General features: G+C 36.2%; 1 protein-coding gene and 1 long non-coding RNA gene across 10 annotated transcripts in view; one reads left to right on the plus strand and one right to left on the minus strand.

The window, feature by feature from the left end:
- LOC143243070 (uncharacterized) overlaps positions 1-18,693 on the plus strand; it is a 698,461-nt gene that overhangs the window by 379,215 nt on the left and 300,553 nt on the right. For 3 of the 7 annotated variants that reach the window (XR_013023847.1, XR_013023839.1, XR_013023842.1), the window contains one exon: positions 926-1,062. The exons of 3 other annotated variants lie outside the window; for them this stretch is intronic. Coding sequence is in view for 1 of the 4 variants with exons in the window: in XM_076486809.1 (XP_076342924.1) it covers positions 926-1,103 (178 nt within the window). In the remaining 3 variants the exon portion in view is untranslated. Of the gene's footprint in view, positions 1-925; positions 1,144-18,693 lie in introns of those variants that run through there. One more of the 7 variants, XM_076486809.1, reaches the window with a different exon arrangement.
- The window catches only part of LOC143243072 (uncharacterized), an 81,185-nt gene that overhangs the window by 52,233 nt on the left and 10,259 nt on the right, over positions 1-18,693 (minus strand). For all 3 annotated transcript variants that reach the window (XR_013023851.1, XR_013023850.1, XR_013023849.1), the window contains 2 exons: positions 11,440-11,603; positions 914-1,097 (listed from right to left, as the gene is read on the minus strand). This is a non-coding gene — a long non-coding RNA (uncharacterized LOC143243072). The remainder of the gene's footprint in view (positions 1-913; positions 1,098-11,439; positions 11,604-18,693) is intronic.

Below are 18,693 nucleotides of genomic sequence, written 5' to 3' on the forward strand. Positions count from 1 at the left end.
CTATTTCAACACTGTTGTTCTTCAGTTTCAGTGACTGTTTTCACATTGTTGGTCTTCACTTTTACTGACTCTTTTAACACTCTTGGTCTTCAATTTCACTGAAAGTTTTATTATTGTTTTAGTATGCTGCTGAGACTTCTCGTTGTTGAAAACTCATGTTTGTAATGTTCTGGTGAGACTTTTGTTACAGATAACTCATGTTTGAATCGTTCTAGTGAAAATTCTGGTTACTGATAACTCATGTTTCTTGTTCTCGGGTGGGACTTGTCGTTAATAAAAAACTCATGTTTATAGTCTTATTGACTATTATTGAAATATTTCTTGTTACCCATAACTCATGTTTGTAGTGTTGTGGTGATACTTTTGATTACTATAAAATTATGTTCATCGTGTTCTGGTGAGACGTCTCGTTGCTGATAACTCATGTTATAATATTACTCTGGTGAGATTTCTGCTTACTGATAAACCATGGTTGTAGTTCTCTGGTGGGACTTCTGGTCACTTAAACGTAATGTTTGTAGTGTTCTGGTGAGACAAAAGGTAAGGAGGTATACAGTGAAGGGTCAGAAATAGGATAACTGTGTGCTGAGCAGTTGATCTGAACTCAATTGGTCACTTTTGCAAACATGTCCCAAATATTTCAAAGTTTCTAAATCTGGATAATACAAGTGAGAATAATTATAAGTTACAATAAAAATATAAGTAAAGTGTGTTAATGAGATTTTGATTTTCTATCTGTGTATAGAAAGTGTTTTGTAAAAAGCCACTCAACAATAACATACCGTTACGTCACATGTTGATATGTGAATGATAGTGTTATTAATTTATAACAAGTTAGTGTAGAATATCCTGTTTGTTGTCAACATTATTCATACCTCTTATACTGTTAGTTAAAAAGTTAATGTGAACTTACTTTCATCCGTAGCTTTTCACAATCAACACGAGAAGTGACCGTCATACACAGGAGGCAGATGAACGGATGGACAGACAATACGGTTCACAATGTAAAACAAGTAGTACGTAATGTCCGATCACATTCAAATATTGTCTGCATCCACTTTCAAAGTCAGTCTTCTTTGTTGCTGTGTAGATTCATTCTGTAATATCATACATGAGTAAAATAAAAAGATTGTTGTTAGTAAACCACTAAGAAAATTGTACAAAAACAAGACATGAGTAATTATTATGTGTAGAAATGATAATTAGTTAACAAATACAATCATGGGATTTGGAGTCAATAGGTAGATTGTCTACTGGAGAAACTCGTCAGAGTTCACATTTAAACAAACATAAAAGTCTGGATTGGTTTAAATTCTTGACATACACTGAATGAATGATTCATAATTATAAAGTCTAAAGTATTTATGAATAAAACTGTTAGTATACATTTATAATTATGTTTTACTTAAAGTTTAAAATATGATATGTGGGTGTGCACTCAACATGTGAAAGGTGCTCCCAAATCGGGGTAGGGTAAAAAAAAAGCAGTAAGATAGATGAAAAAAACAAAAAGCACACAGCAATAAGGTGATAGATAATTGCTTTTATATAACTCATAAGTTATGTTATAGTTCCAGATTAGTTTAACACCTTATCATACCCATGGGATTTTTCCTAACTAACAACATCCGAATTTATCTTTGTTCATCACTTGTCCGTATTTCACGATTGTATGTGTTTCTGGGTTGGCTTGTCCATACTTCACGATTGTATGTGTTTCTGGGTTGGCTTGTCCATACTTCACGAGTGTGTGTGTTTCTGGGTTAACTTGTCCATACTTCACGAGTGTGTGTGTTTCTGGGTTGGCTTGTCCATACTTCACGAGTGTCTGTGTTTCTGGGTTGGCTTGTCCATACTTCACGAGTGTGTGTGTTTCTGGGTTGGCTTGTCCATACTTCACGAGTGTCTGTGTTTCTGGGTTGGCTTGTCCATACTTCACGAGTGTGTGTGTTTCTGGGTTGGCTTGTCCATACTTCACGAGTGTGTATTTCTGGGTTGGCTTGTCCATACTTCACGAGTGTGTGTGTTTCTGGGTTGGCTTGTCCATACTTCACGAGTGTGTGTGTTTCTGGGTTGGCTTGTCCATATTTCTCGAGTGTGTGTGTTTCTGGGTTGGCTTGTCCATACTTCACGAGTGTGTATTTCTGGGTTGGCTTGTCCATACTTCACGAGTGTGTGTGTTTCTGGGTTGACTTGTCCATACTTCACGAGTGTGTGTGTTTCTGGGTTGGCTTGTCCATACTCCACTGTGTGTGTGTTTCTGGGTTGGCTTGTCCATACTCCACTGTGTGTGTGTTTCTGGGTTGGCTTGTCCATATTTCACGAGTGTGTGTGTTTCTGGGTTGGCTTGTCCATACTTCACGAGTGTGTGTGTTTCTGGGTTGGCTTGTCCATATTTCTCGAGTGTGTGTGTTTCTGGGTTGGCTTGTCCATATTTCACGAGTGTGTGTGTTTCTGGGTTGGCTTGTCCATACTCCACTGTGTGTGTGTTTCTGGGTTGGCTTGTCCATATTTCACGAGTGTGTGTGTTTCTGGGTTGGCTTGTCCATACTTCACGAGTGTGTGTGTTTCTGGGTTGGCTTGTCCATATTTCTCGAGTGTGTGTGTTTCTGGGTTGGCTTGTCCATATTTCACGAGTGTGTGTGTTTCTGGGTTGGCTTGTCCATACTTCACGAGTGTGTGTGTTTCTGGGTTGGCTTGTCCATATTTCTCGAGTGTGTGTGTTTCTGGGTTGGCTTGTCCATACTTCACAAGTGTGTGTGTTTCTGGGTTGGCTTGTCCATACTTCACGAGTGTGTGTTTCTGGGTTGGCTTGTCCATATTTCACGAGTGTGTGTGTTTCTGGGTTGGCTTGTCCATATTTCACGAGTGTGTGTGTTTCTGGGTTGGTTTGTCCATATTTCACGAGTGTGTGTGTTTCTGGGTTGGCTTGTCCATACTCCACTGTGTGTGTGTTTCTGGGTTGACTTGTCCATATTTCTCGAGTGTGTGTGTTTCTGGGTTGGCTTGTCCATACTTCTCGAGTGTGTGTGTTTCTGGGTTGGCTTGTCCATATTTCACGAGTGTGTGTGTGTTTCTGGGTTGGCTTGTCCATATTTCTCGAGTGTGTGTGTTTCTGGGTTGGCTTGTCCATATTTCTCGAGTGTGTGTGTTTCTGGGTTGGCTTGTCCATATTTCTCGAGTGTGTGTGTTTCTGGGTTGGCTTGTCCATATTTCTCGAGTGTGTGTGTTTCTGGGTTGGCTTGTCCATACTCCACTGTGTGTGTGTTTCTGGGTTGGCTTGTCCATACTTCACGAGTGTGTGTGTTTCTGGGTTGGCTTGTCCATATTTCTCGAGTGTGTGTGTTTCTGGGTTGGCTTGTCCATATTTCACGAGTGTGTGTGTTTCTGGGTTGGCTTGTCCATATTTCACGAGTGTGTGTGTTTCTGGGTTGGCTTGTCCATATTTCTCGAGTGTGTGTGTTTCTGGGTTGGCTTGTCCATATTTCTCGAGTGTGTGTGTTTCTGGGTTGGCTTGTCCATATTTCACGAGTGTGTGTGTTTCTGGGTTGGTTTGTCCATATTTCACGAGTGTGTGTGTTTCTGGGTTGGCTTGTCCATATTTCTCGAGAGTGTGTGTGTTTCTGGGTTGGCTTGTCCATATTTCTCGAGTGTGTGTGTTTCTGGGTTGGCTTGTCCATATTTCTCTCGAGTGTGTGTTTCTGGGTTGGCTTGTCCATATTTCACGAGTGTGTGTGTTTCTGGGTTGGCTTGTCCATATTTCACGAGTGTGTGTGTTTCTGGGTTGGCTTGTCCATATTTCACGAGTGTGTGTGTTTCTGGGTTGGCTTGTCCATATTTCTCGAGTGTGTGTGTTTCTGGGTTGGCTTGTCCATATTTCACGAGTGTGTGTGTTTCTGGGTTGGCTTGTCCATATTTCACGAGTGTGTGTGTGTTTCTGGGTTGGCTTGTCCATATTTCTCGAGTGTGTGTGTTTCTGGGTTGGCTTGTCCATATTTCTCGAGTGTGTGTGTTTCTGGGTTGGCTTGTCCATATTTCACGAGTGTGTGTGTTTCTGGGTTGGCTTGTCCATATTTCACGAGTGTGTGTGTTTCTGGGTTGGCTTGTCCATATTTCTCGAGTGTGTGTGTTTCTGGGTTGGCTTGTCCATATTTCACGAGTGTGTGTGTTTCTGGGTTGGCTTGTCCATATTTCACGAGTGTGTGTGTTTCTGGGTTGGCTTGTCCATATTTCACGAGTGTGTGTGTTTCTGGGTTGGCTTGTCCATACTTCACGAGTGTGTGTGTTTCTGGGTTGGCTTGTCCATACTTCACTGTGTGTGTGTTTCTGGGTTGGCTTGTCCATATTTCACGAGTGTGTGTGTTTCTGGGTTGGCTTGTCCATATTTCACGAGTGTGTGTGTGTTTCTGGGTTGGCTTGTCCATATTTCACGAGTGTGTGTGTTTCTGGGTTGGTTTGTCCATATTTCACGAGTGTGTGTGTTTCTGGGTTGGCTTGTCCATATTTCTCGAGTGTGTGTGTTTCTGGGTTGGCTTGTCCATATTTCTCGAGTGTGTGTGTTTCTGGGTTGGCTTGTCCATACTTCTCGAGTGTGTGTGTTTCTGGGTTGGCTTGTCCATATTTCACGAGTGTGTGTGTTTCTGGGTTGGCTTGTCCATATTTCTCGAGTGTGTGTGTTTCTGGGTTGGCTTGTCCATATTTCACGAGTGTGTGTGTTTCTGGGTTGGCTTGTCCATATTTCACGAGTGTGTGTGTTTCTGGGTTGGCTTGTCCATATTTCTCGAGTGTGTGTGTTTCTGGGTTGGCTTGTCCATATTTCACGAGTGTGTGTGTTTCTGGGTTGGCTTGTCCATATTTCACGAGTGTGTGTGTTTCTGGGTTGGCTTGTCCATATTTCTCGAGTGTGTGTGTTTCTGGGTTGGTATTTGGGTTAACTTATTATTTGGCGCCCGTTCACGAAACGAAAAATTACCCCGGGGCGGTCACGAGTGAAGAGAGTAAAGTCTGTTATATTCAAAAACTGAACGCCAGTATGCTGTGAATCTGAAAAATGGGGCATTAAAGTTAAAAACGTCAACTTTGAAATTTGCTTTCTTTCAGAATGCAGTCTTTGATACATCATTCCAAAGTTTCTCCATTTTAGTGAACGAAACCAAACTTTCATAAATTCGTTAAATTATCAGATTTATCTAAAAAGACTACTGGTTTCTTTATTTTGACTAAATGCCACACGAGGGCTATCCGTTATAGCCGTCAGTAATTTAGCAGTGAAAGAAAAGAGGAAAGGTACCTAGTGATTACCATCCACTGTTTTACAAAGAAACTGTTGGATTGATTGTAACAATATACCGCCCAGTCACGTGTCATAAAGGAAAGCATATTTGGTGAAGTAAACGTTGGATCAACAGTTTCGTACAAAACATCAACAGAACATAATTTTACTGGAAAAGTTCAAAGTGTACTGTACTAACTTTAGAATCATTGATACCAGTGTTGATTACACCATTGTACTAAACAAGTGGAACCAATGGAACGAAGACAAATTATGCAGTGTGAACATGTCCAAACTTTGAGGTTGAATTGACAAACTAACAGCATTCAATTCTAGTTTTATCATAATGAACAGATTGTTAACCTATATAATTATAAATAATCAGTGTAAATAAGTCCTAACTAAAATGAGAACTTGATGAAAATATTGCTTATTCTTGTAAACTCTACCACATTATCAATGGACCTTAACTGATTGTCACCCAACGTGAGGTAACATTCCAAAGATACCTGAGAGATCTTAGAAATAAAAATGTCGTAAACGTTTTAGTAATGATGATACGACACCGGGTGAACCATCACAGTATATTAAGTTGTTGTTAGTAATGATGATACGACACCAGGTGAACCATCACAGTATATTAAGTTGTTGTTAGTAGTGATGATACGACACCAGGTGAACCATCACAGTATATTAAGTTGTTCTTAGTAGTGATGATACGACACCAGGTGAACCATCACAGTATATTAAATTGTTGTTAGTAATGATGATATGACACCAGGTGAACCATCACAGTATATTAAGTTGTTGTTAGTAATGATGATACGACACCAGGTGAACCATCATAGTCAATTAAATTGTTGTTAGTAATGATGATACGACAAGGGGTGAACCATCACAATATATTAAGTTGTTCTTAGTAATGATGATACGACACAAGGTGAACCATCACAGTATATTAAGTTGTTCTTAGTAGTGATGATACGACACCAGGTAAACCATCAGAGTATATTAAGTTGTTCTTAGTAGTTATGATACGACACCAGGTGAACCATCACAGTATATTAAATTGTTGTTAGTAATGATGATACGACACCAGGTGAACCATCACAGTATATTAAGTTGTTCTTAGTAGTGATGATACGACACCAGGTGAACCATCACAGTATATTAAGTTGTTGTTAGTAATGATGATACGACACCAGGTGAACCATCACAGTATATTAAATTGTTGTTAGTAATGATGATACGACACCAGGTGAACCATCACAGTATATTAAATTGTTGTTAGTAATGATGATACGACACCAGGTGAACCATCACAGTATATTAAGTTGTTGTTAGTTATGATGATACGACACCAGGTGAACCATCACAGTATATTAAGTTGTTCTTAGTAATGATGATACGACACCAGGTGAACCATCACAGTGTATTAAGTTGTTGTTAGTAATGATGATACGACACCAGGTGAACCATCACAGTATATTAAGTTGTTGTTAGTAATGATGATACGACACCAGGTGAACCATCACAGTATATTAAGTTGTTGTTAGTAATGATGATACGACACCAGGTGAACCATCACAGTATATTAAGTTGTTGTTAGTAATGATGATACGACACCAGGTGAACCATCACAGTATATTAAAGTTGTTGTTAGTAATGATGATACGACACCAGGTGAACCATCATAGTATATTAAATTGTTGTTAGTAATGATGATACGACACCAGGTAAACCATCACAGTGTATTAAGTTGTTGTTAGTAATAATGATACGACACCGGGTAAACCATCATAGTATATTAAATTCCTATTGTGGATTATATATAGACATAATTATACAAAATTCACTGAAATCGCGAACTTAAAGCAAAGTTAATTAATAGTACAACAACTTATTACAGACTGTGTTAACGATTGAAGCATAAAATAATGTTGAATATATACATCTTTTGTAAATCGAACATGAATAATTATTTAAGTTATAAGTTCTAATTTTATTATTATACAAAGAACACAGCGTGTATATTTGTATCTTTATAACAAAAATAATAAATACATTGTATCACTACGTGTTACATTGTAACATAGACAAAAATCTGTAAGATTCCCATTTTGGTATTCTAAATTCAGATAAATACAAAACAAAAAAATTACAATACGTACAACAAACCTTTGTTTATTATAGAACAGAATTTTAAGTACTGTCCTTGTAACAAGAACACGACTTTCACTGGGAGTAAACCAGGGATGGATCCAGAGAGGGGATGGGGGATGCATCCCCTCACTGACCATACCAAAATTGTGTACGATTACTTGTAACTTGATATTTTGGAATAAAATCAATAAATGAAAATTCATAGTCATATATATTTCTTTTATTTGTTTCTAAATGAATTTCATGAAATTAACGTTGCACTAAAAAGGAAAAGTTTACTTCTGGTCAGGTTTAAGTCACTGTTACTTAGTCGATCATACTCCCCCTACCAAAAAAATCCTTCATCCATCCCTGTACTAAAACTGAAGGTTTGATTACATCTTTATTGATGTAATTTATAAATATAATTTTAAGACATGGAGCTTAAAATACTTATTTTTTCAATAAACAGATAAAAAAGTACTGTTTACATTACCACAAACCGAACGATTTTCCCCTGCAGTACTTTCTGTAAAATGATTTTTTTTCTCAGAAAATGTTTACTTTTTCTAAATTTTTCAATACGACGCTATCTAAAACAATCCAGTGTTCGCTAACACTAATTACTAAGCCTCTCGCAGGTTTTAGAGTAACGTAATTGTTTCTCATTTCAAAAATGTAATTCAGATTTATAGAATGACCTTATGTGAACATAATATTTATACAAAACTTTATACCTACAAATCGTACTTGTCGAAGTATACGTGGAATGTAAGGTGAGAAACCTTTTCATCCAAAATGTTGTTCTTTCTTCGCACCGTTTGGTTTTTATTTTAATATCTGGTCTCCTTAGTTACTGTATAGAAATATTTACTAATACTGTGGTCCCGTTTTATTGTTGTCTTTCACAGTTTGTATTGGTTGGAGCTGTAACAATACTGGTGATTCAGTTTCGTAAAGAAATCGCGTAAGCAAAATAGAATGAAAATAACAGAAATATAAAACTGATAACATTTGGCAAAAATTAGTAACAAAATATGACATTCCAGTTAATACCAAATTTATTCAAAAACCAGGCACAAAACTGAGGTCTATACTATGTAAAAACTACACTGACAAACACCACACCAACATTATTTATAAAATACAATGTGATAACTGCCACGACTTCTATATTGGAGAAACAAGTAGAAAAATGGAAACCAGATTCAAAGAACATAAAAAGTCACCTTCACACGTTTTCGAACACTGCAAGTCAAATAAACACAACATAATCATAGAAAACACTCAAATACTAAATAAAGAAACAAACATAAACAAACGCAAAATTAAATAAGCCTCACTTATACAACAACTTAAACCCAAAATAAACCAATATAAAGGAACGCCTTTATACCTTTAATAATATAATAAAATAAATAAAATTATATATTCAAACATCTAATACCGCCCTCTACATTTCAACACACAGTTACACAACCCCTTTCAAACACGTGGTCAGCTTCCGGTCAGTTACCTCTTTCTTTGTGAACCTGACGATGACCGAAGAAGGTCGAAACGTTGTTCGTTCTTCTATGTAAAATATTTTCTCAACCTAAACGAGCCGTTTTTGCATATAAATTTCTCAACAAGTGGGTTTCTCGACATCACTGAAAACTGATAAGTGTGGGATAACAGTGGGAAAAGTTAGAAGACGTTAAAAGTAGAGTTATAAAAAATGAAAATATCCTTTTAAACTTTTTAAGAAGTTGTACATAGAGTGTAAATAAAGGGTCGTTCTTCACGATCACGTGTATAACAGTTTGTTGGTGAAGATCTCAGAGTAACAAGTTTGATATGTGAAAATTCATACTGGTCATCTGATGATTTATATGTATATTTGTATTACATGTAATATAAAAATAGAGAGAACCATAAAATGTTTCATTAGGTTAAAGTACACAAATAGATGCTGCTGAGAAAAAAAAACGATTAAAGTTGAAAGGATTTACTCACTGCGATTAACTCATTTGTATAAGAAGCGTTCTATTACGAACCATTCAACAATAACACACCGTTAAGTCACATGTTGATATGTATATGATAGTGTTATTAACTCATAACAAGTTAGTGTAGAATGTCCTGTTTGTTGTCAACATTTTCCACACCTGTTCTACAGTTATGTATAGAGTTAATATTGAACTTTATTTTCATCCGTAGCTTTTCACACTCAACACGAGGAGTGCCCATCATATACAGAAGACAGATGAACTGACGAGCAGACACCACGGTTCACAGTATACGATGGCCCGGTATGGCCAAACGTGTTAAGGCGTGCGATTAGTAATCTGAGGGTCGCGGGTTCGCATCCCCTAAGCACCAAACATGCTCGCCCTTTCAGCCGTGGGGGCGTTATAAAGTGACAGTCAATCCCACTATTCGTTGGTAAAAGAGTAGCCCAAGAGTTGGCGGTGGGTGGTGATGACCAGCTGCCTTCCCTCTAGTCTTACACTGCTAAATTAGGGACGGCTAGCACAGATAGCCCTCGAGTAGCTTTGTGTGAGATTCAAAACAAACAAACACAGTATACATAAAGTGATCACATTCAGATGTTGACTACAGCTACTTTGAAAGTCGGTCTTCATTGGTGGTTGTTCAGTCTATCAAGTAATAAAGATTTGTTAACAAACACATCCATAGGCTTTAAGATTAGGGGTTAAAATTAATTAAAAAGATTAACTGTTTACTGTAGAATCTGGTCACATATAAATAAACATGAAAGTCTGGATGGATTTCATATTTCTTTGTGACTTACATTGAATAAATGTCACAAAATTATAAATTTTGAGTAAAACTGTTCGTACAGATTTATAATTATTTTTACTTAAAGTTTAAAATTTGATAGGTGGGTGTGCACTCAACATCTGATAGATGTTCATAAGTCGTGGTAGGATAAAAAAACTGAAGTAAAACGATAGGCTAAAACACGAAGAGCACAGAGCAATATGGTGATAGGTAGTTGCTTTGTCATAACTCACAAAGTATGTTTTAGTTCCAGTTGAGTTTTAACCCCATATCATGTACATGGTATTGTTCTGACTAAAAAGACATCTAAATCCATATTTGTTCATGGCTCCTCCGTATTTTCACGTGTGAAGACAGCAATTGCTGTCGCATTGACAAAACACAACGCCATCTAGTAGTAAGAGTTAATAGAATATGGTATTGGTCATGAAAATACAAAAAAAAAAGTTGAGTAACTAATGGTTTTCGTTTATACACCAACATAGTGAAGAAACAGGACACGAACAATAAAATATAAATATTCTTTGTAGGGATGACACTGATCTGGAATCAATACTTAAAGAAACCATTCACATTAAACAACTTTAACCAACACCAAATATCATGTAACCTTCATTAAAATTATACCATTTAAAATATGTACAGCATTTTTTATTGTTAGTAATTTACTTTCTTTGTATTTTTGTATTGATTAAAATATCGTTGTTTCAGCAATGTATTTTAGTTATTCAGTTAGAAATATATTTTTTTATTTTGCTTTAAAGTAATGAAGACGGAATCTGTAGAATTCCGAAAACTTTATCTCTGTTCCTGCTGTTACATGAAACTGTTTCTTCATCTCCAATATAGTTATCCTATAAATCGTCAAAAATCGTTTTCCGTCGACACACCGATCGCTAATACCCAGATATGATCATAAGTAAATGAACTGTTGCCTGTAAGTTGTGCCTCTGAAAAATGGTACTTAAAAAGTAAACCTTAACATTTGCTTTTTTTCAGAATTCAAGCTTCTTCACGTTATTCCAAAGTTTCTCCAATTTAAAAAACCAAACCAAAATTTTCGTTAGCTTATCAAATTTCTCTAAAGAGACTGTTGGCTTGTTTTAAATTTGGCTCCAAGCTATCAAGGATTATCTTCGCTAGTCGTCCGTAATTTAGCAGTGAAAGAAGAGAGGCATCTAGAGATCACTACACACCAACACACAAACTTACTGAAACAGTTCAATGTGTACTCTACTTACCTTACAATCGTTGTTAACAGCGTTGATTACACCGGTATACTAAACAAGTGGTACCAGTGGACCGAAGACAAATTCCTCGACGTGAACATGTTCAAAATTTGAGGCTGGATTGATTGACCAATAACGTTTACTCCTAGTTTCATCCTGGCGACCTGATTGTTAACCTAAGTAATTGTAACATAATTTATCAGTGTAAATCAGTGCTAGCTAAAGGCCTTTATTTCTCTTTTCCACCACTTAAATTCAGTGTTTACAGTTTTAAGAAATGAAGTTTAAGAGAAAAACTTCTTTCAATAAACGGTACCACAGTTAATATATAAAAAATTATGGTTTGTATCAGCACAATCCGAATACTTTTCCCCTGCAGTACTTGATGTAAAAAAATCTTTATTTTTTCTTAGAAACCTTCACTTTTTCTAAAAGTTTTCAGAATTACGCTATCTAAAACAGCTCAGTGTTCGCTAACACTAATTACTAAGCCTCTCGCAGTTAAGAGTAACGTAAATGATATTTGCAAAATGTGCAACTTTTGTTTATTTCAAGAATTTAATTCAGATTTAACGAATGATCTTATTTGAATTTACAATTAAAATATTTATACAAAACTTTATACCTTCAAATTGTGCTGGTAGAAATGTCCGTGGAATGTAAGGTGAGAAACTTTCGACTATAAAATTTTGTTTTTTCTTTCCACATTTCGCTTTCTACGTTAATAACTTGTCGCCTTAGTTACTATACACAAATATTCAATATTCTATTTAATCTTGCTTTCCACAGTTTTTATTGGTTGGAGGTGTAACAATACTAGTGAATCAATTGTTGTAATAAAATGACGAAACCGAGAGAGAAGGAAAATGGCAGAAATATTAAACTTATAAGTGAGGGTTAACAGTGGGAAAAGTCAGATGTTAAAAGTAAAGTTATAAAAAAGAAAATTTATCTTTTAAACTTAGTTAATAAATTGTACAGAGTTTAAATAAAGGGTCGTTCTTCACGATCACTTGTATAATCGTTTGTTGGTGTAGATCTCAGTAAGAAATTTGAGATGTGAGAAGTCATATTTCTCGTCTGTTGATTTATATATTATATACATTTCTATCTATATATATTATATGTTTGTACTGTAAGAAATTTCAGAATAGAGTGAACCACAAAATGTTTTATGATTAGATTAAAATATATATGTAAAAACGACTGGTTTGGGTTGAGATTTTTTTTTTTTTTTTTACGTAGACGAGCGAACAACGACCTTCTTCGGTCATTCAGGTTCACAAAGAAAGGAAGAGGTAACTGACCGGAAGCTGACCACATGTTTGAAAGGGTTTGTGCAACTGAGTGTCGGAATGTAGAGGGCGCGTTTAGATGTTTGAATATGCAATTTTATATTATCTATTTTATTATTTTAATATAGGTGTAAAGGTGTTCATTTGTATTGGTTTATTTTGGGCTTGAGTTGTTGTATAAGTAAGGCTTCTTAAATTTTGCGTTTGTTTATGTTTGTTCCTTTATTTAGTATTTGAGTGTTTTCTGTGGTTATGTTGTGTTTATTTGAATTGTAGTGTTCGAAAACGTGTGAAGGTTTTTGAATCTGGTTTCCATTTTGCGAAACATTGTTCGATCCTCTACGTAAAAAATTTCTCAACCCAAACGAGCCGTTTTTACAAATATATTTATCTCTACAAGTGGGTTTTCTCGACATCATCGATTATGATTAGATTATTTTTAGCAGTATCTATTTGTATATTTTAAAGCTTAAAGAACACAATTTACTATCCCTAATAAAACAAATTGTAAGATTGTGTGGTACTCTAGAGCAGGGATGGACAACTTATTTTTCAGTGGCCACAACAACTGTGGCTAATGAAAACAACGTTTGCCACACTATTAAAAAAAATAAAGATGTTAGTTTAATCAAAATAACTGTATTTCAACTAACCATCAATGTGAAAATAGATGGAGTTTCATCAACAAGTTTCATGAAATTTGACTGAATATCTATGCTCCATGAGCATTTTGGCTCTGGCTCTAAATTTGTCATTAAGCCGAGATCTGTATCTAGACTTGAGAAAATAGAGATCATCTTTAGCATTAGAGAACTCATAGCTCTAACTATCTTCTAGAAAACTATTCAAATTTGCAAAATGTGTCTTATCATTCTTTTGTAATTGTTTCGCAAGGATGTTTAGCTTCAATTGAAATTCATGAATAGACTGTGATTGCTCGCTTATTATTCTTCCTCTTCCCTGAAGCTTCGTATTCAGATCATTCACGTGAGCCATCATGTCGCACAGAATGTACAAATCACACTGCCATGACAAATTTTCAATCTTACCTTTTTCAACAAGATACTCTTTTGTTTGAAGAAATGGGGAAGTGAATCGTTCAACTTTTCCTCTACTTAACCGTCTTACATTTGCAAATTTAATCAGATGATAAAGGCCCGGCATGGTCAAGCGTGTTAAGGCGTGCGACTCGTAATCTGAGGGTCGCGGTTCGCATTCCCGTCGCGCCAAACATGCTCGCCCTTTCAGCCGTAGGAGCGTTAATAATGTGACGTTCAATCCCACTCTTCGTTAGTAAAAGAGGAGCCTAAGAGTTTGCGGTGGGTGGTGATGACTAGCTGCCTTCCGTCTAGTCTTACACTGCTAAATTAGGGACGGCTAGCACAGATAGCCCTCGAGTAGCTTTGTGCGAAATTCAAAACAAACAAACAAGATGATAAAAATTACAGTCACTGCTTTTCTTCAGAGACTCAACAAACTGTTGATGGATGAAAGAGCTTCCACTTCTAATATAATTCATGGTTTTTATAACAATGTCCTTCACATTTCTCAATTAATCACTTTTAGACATATGAGCACATAAATTTTTGACGCAAAATGCAATGGAAAGATGGCAGCGTGGACTTCACATTATTTTCAATTAAACTCTGTTTAAAAAGATAAATAAATTGTAATTTAGCTCCAGTCATGGCAGGAGCACCGCCTGTTTTGACAGAAACCAGTTTTTTAATCCAGATTGAATTTTTTGACATTTCAAGAAATTTTTAAAGATGTTTTTCCACATGTTAGATCACGTAATCCACAAAGGCCAAGTATTTCTTCCCTCACTTGAAGATCTGAAGTTACATATCGAAACCAAATATCAACTGTGCAGTGTCGCTAACATCTGTGGACTCATCTAGAGCTAAAGAAAAATACGGAAAATGTGAACGCTATGAAATTAGCCTAAATACTACCTGGTCAAAATTTTAAGACCATACTGAAACGAAGTATTAATCAGTAAACAGGTAACCAAATTTAGTCATTTGTGTTCAAGAATTAGCGTTGTCAACATCTCCAACTGACACCTCCTGTGCTAAATTGGGTAAAAACATGTTAAAGGCTAAAAAGTTGACTGAGATAGAACTGGCAGAATTGTCAAGCGGCGAAAGCAAGATCTCTTTCAATGTACCATCACTGGTGAGATTGGGCGTAGCAAAACTGCTGTTGTAAAATTCTTAAAGGCCCTGAGGGATACAGAACAAGAATTTCAAGTGATCGGCCCAAGAAATTTTCGCCGGCGTTGAGCAGGAGGTTTCGATGAGTTAGTTATCCAGCAAGAAACCAGCCGATCATCGAACCAGATAATCTTACGGATGCAGAATGCAGCTCAAAATCGATAAGACGGCATCTACGAGAGAAAGGATTTAAAAATCGTGAATGCCTTCTTCCATACCATGAAACAGCTTGGTTAAACTTTGCTGAAAAGCACCAAACATCGGACATAGAAAAGTGGACGAAGGTTTTGTTCTCTGATGAAAAAAAATTTAACCTGGATAGTCCAGATGGCTTCCAACGTTACTGGCACAATAAAGATATCTCACCAGAGACATTTTCTACACGACACAGGGGAGGAGGTTCCATCATGATCTGGGGTGCTTTCTTCTTCCATGGAACAATGGAGCTTCAGGTTATACAGGGCGTCAAACAGCAGCTGGCTAGACTGACATGTCGGAGAGAGCATCTTTATTGACTGAAGGCCCTCACTTATGTGGAAATGACTGGATCTTTCAGCAGGACAATGCTGCAATCCGCAATGCCTGCAGGACAAAGGACTTTTACATGGCTAATAACGTGATTCTTTTGGGTCATCCAGCGTGTTTGCCCGAGCTGAACCCCATTAAAATGTTTGGGGTGGATGATAAGGGAAATCTATAGTAATGGACGTCAATTCCAAACAGTGCAAGATCTTCATGAAGCCATCTTCACCAATTGGAATAAAATTCCAGCCAGCCTTCTGCAAACGTTTATATCGACCATGCCAAAGCGAATGTTTGAAGTTATTCGCAATGATGGCCGTGCAACTCACTAATAAGACCTCTTGTTGGGCATTTCCTACCATGTTTAGGACTTCTTTTAGTATGGTTTTGACCAGCTGGTATTTAGGCTAATTTTATAGTGTTCACGTTTTTACTATTAAATGCCAAAAATTTTTTTTTATTTTTATTTTCCCTTTTCTTATTTTCATCATTCGAAGCTCTATTCAAATACGTGGTTGAGTCTAACAACGCAAAATGCATATTTTTTCTTTATGTTCATTGGCCTTGAGATTTTGGCCAGCAGTGTACATGTAATTTAAAAAAATCATTACAGAGGTTTACATATGTTGCCATGGCTCTACAGTTCATTGTCAGTTTTGTTTCATGTTCTGATTGTTGGAAAAAAGTATTTATATGAAAGATGAAAATGAACAAAAGTACAACACACATCACAGTGTTAAGTCACAATGAAAGCTTCCTAATTACTTAAACTAACAATTTCCATTGTACATATTAAACACAAATTATCAGCTCATAATAACCCCTAATCTTGAGTATGTCTTGTATTACAAGTAATGAACACATAAACAATTAAACTAGCCTGAATAAATTATTGTGTAATTGGTAAAATTTTCTAATCCAGTCTCTATTACTGACTCACAGAAATTGAAATGAGTATCATGATATTTAAGTCACTCAGTAAACGTGGTTTCTGAAGATGTAATTTCAACATCTTAATTTGAGATTTCCTTTTTTAACTACTGTTTTAGTGAATAATATTTAAATCAACATAAGTCATTGACAAACCTCATCACCCAGTTTAACTTATTATAACTGCCAATTTCCAGCTAAGTTAAACATCCAAAGTATAATAACACAATTACAACAATTTTAATTCACAAATCAGTGAGTCACATGCAATCACAGCTGATATAAAATATTACAAAACTGGCCTTTAATTAGTGCAACTGTTTTCATTTGTTCCAGAGGACTAGTATTTTGTAAAATAGAATCACATTTCAGTTGTAATACATTACACATCTATATATTATTATTATTTACAAATGTATCTTAAAATTTCAGCTACTTCTCTTAGAATACTGAACAGTAAAGAAATGCAGAAAACAATACAGTTTGTGAATCTAGATAGTGCATGTAAAAATACCTATAATTCTTAATGTAGGAATAGTAATACTACTAGGACCAGACATATGGTCCTGGAAATGTAGTTGGTCTAAAAAAAATCAGTATGTATGCAAATGAAAGTAACTGATGAAAAACAAGTAATACATCAGGATTAGATTTATACAAACGGGATTGTGAAAGAGGGAAAAAGACCTGGAATGGAATATACATGAGGTATTAAGCCCACATAATGAGAGGATGGTCGAATACTGTCCTCAGTGGGAAGTTCACATAACCTTAGAAGTAGATGAAAGTAAACAAACAAGCTGACCTCCTCCAAATTTCTTATTGAAATAGAAGGAATGAAAGAGAGTCAAATATATGAGCTTGTTACATGATGGTGTTCACTAATATATGAGTCACTTAAATAGAGGTTACATAATGGTGTTCACTAATATGTGAAAAGTGGCTGTCACGTCATCAACACGTGACTTTCCTTCCTCGCCACTGTTGAAATTTCACTTATATGAAGAGATTCTTTTCTCACAAAGGATAGAGAAATCGTAATATGGACTTCTAAGTTACTAAATGATAAAAATGTAATTTGAAACACAAAACAAATATTTGTTATTAAAAACTAGTAAATTTACAAAACAATTTTTTTTAAGTTTTACGAGCGCAAAACTATAGAGAGAACTAGAAAATAGGAAGTTGGTGTTTCTAAGATTGTTGGAAGACATATGTTGAATTATGAGAAATCTCATGAGTTAAGATGACAATTGTCTAAAGAGCAAATCTCTAAGGCAAATGAACAGAGATGATATCTAAACTGTGTTAAAAGGTTTATCTTGTTTCAGAAGGAGCTGTAACAGCCAAAGAACATACCGAGAAACTCCATTCATACCATCTCCTGCAGGATGGTTCTTTGGAGATCTGGTATGGAAAGGAGGTGGACCAGTTTAGATGTATTGTGTTGGCTAAGATGCCTCCCACCCAATCATGGGAAAGAGGGTGGACCACTTTAGATGTAATGTCTTAGCTTGGATGTTTCCCATTCTATCATGTGAAAAGAGGTGACCTATTTAGATGTATTGTGTTAAGAAGAATGCTCCCCACCCAATCATGGGAAAGAAGGTGGACCACTTTAGATGTAATGTCTTAGCTTGGATGTTTCCCATTCTACCATGTGAAAAGATGACCTATTTAGATGTATTGTGTTCGCTAGAATGCTCCCCACCCTATCATAGGAAAGAAGGTGGACCCGTTTAGATGTATTTTGGGAAAGATGCTCCCCACCTATCCTGGAAAGAGGTATTGTATTGGCAAGAATGCTCCCCACTGTATCCTGGGAAGGAAGGCGGACTATTTATGTGCATTGTGTTTGATAAGATGCTCCCACACTACATGGGTAAGAATGTGGACCCGTTTAGATGTATTGTGTTGGAAAGGATACTCCCCACCGTATTCTGGGAAAGAAGGTGGACCCATTTAGATTGTGTATTGGTAAGAATGCCCCCACATAATTATGGGTAAGAAAGTGGACTAATTTATATGTATTGTGTTTACTAAAATGCTCCCCACTCTACCATGGGTCAGAAAGTGGACTACTTTATATGTACTGTATTTGCTAACATGTCCCTCCCCAACATGGAAAACAAGGTTTACCAGCCAGAATATCTACAATTAAAATGTCATTTTACACCCAACGTAGTGACCCGTAATTTCGAGATGGGAACAGATTAGGTTTAACCCCATATCATATACAAGAAAATTCTTCTGACTAAAGACATACAAATTTATCTTTATTCATGGCTTGTCCATATTTTCAC

The sequence above is a fragment of the Tachypleus tridentatus genome, unplaced genomic scaffold (genome assembly GCF_004210375.1).
Source record: "Tachypleus tridentatus isolate NWPU-2018 unplaced genomic scaffold, ASM421037v1 Hic_cluster_2, whole genome shotgun sequence".
In the NCBI taxonomy this organism is placed as follows: domain Eukaryota; kingdom Metazoa; phylum Arthropoda; class Merostomata; order Xiphosura; family Limulidae; genus Tachypleus; species Tachypleus tridentatus.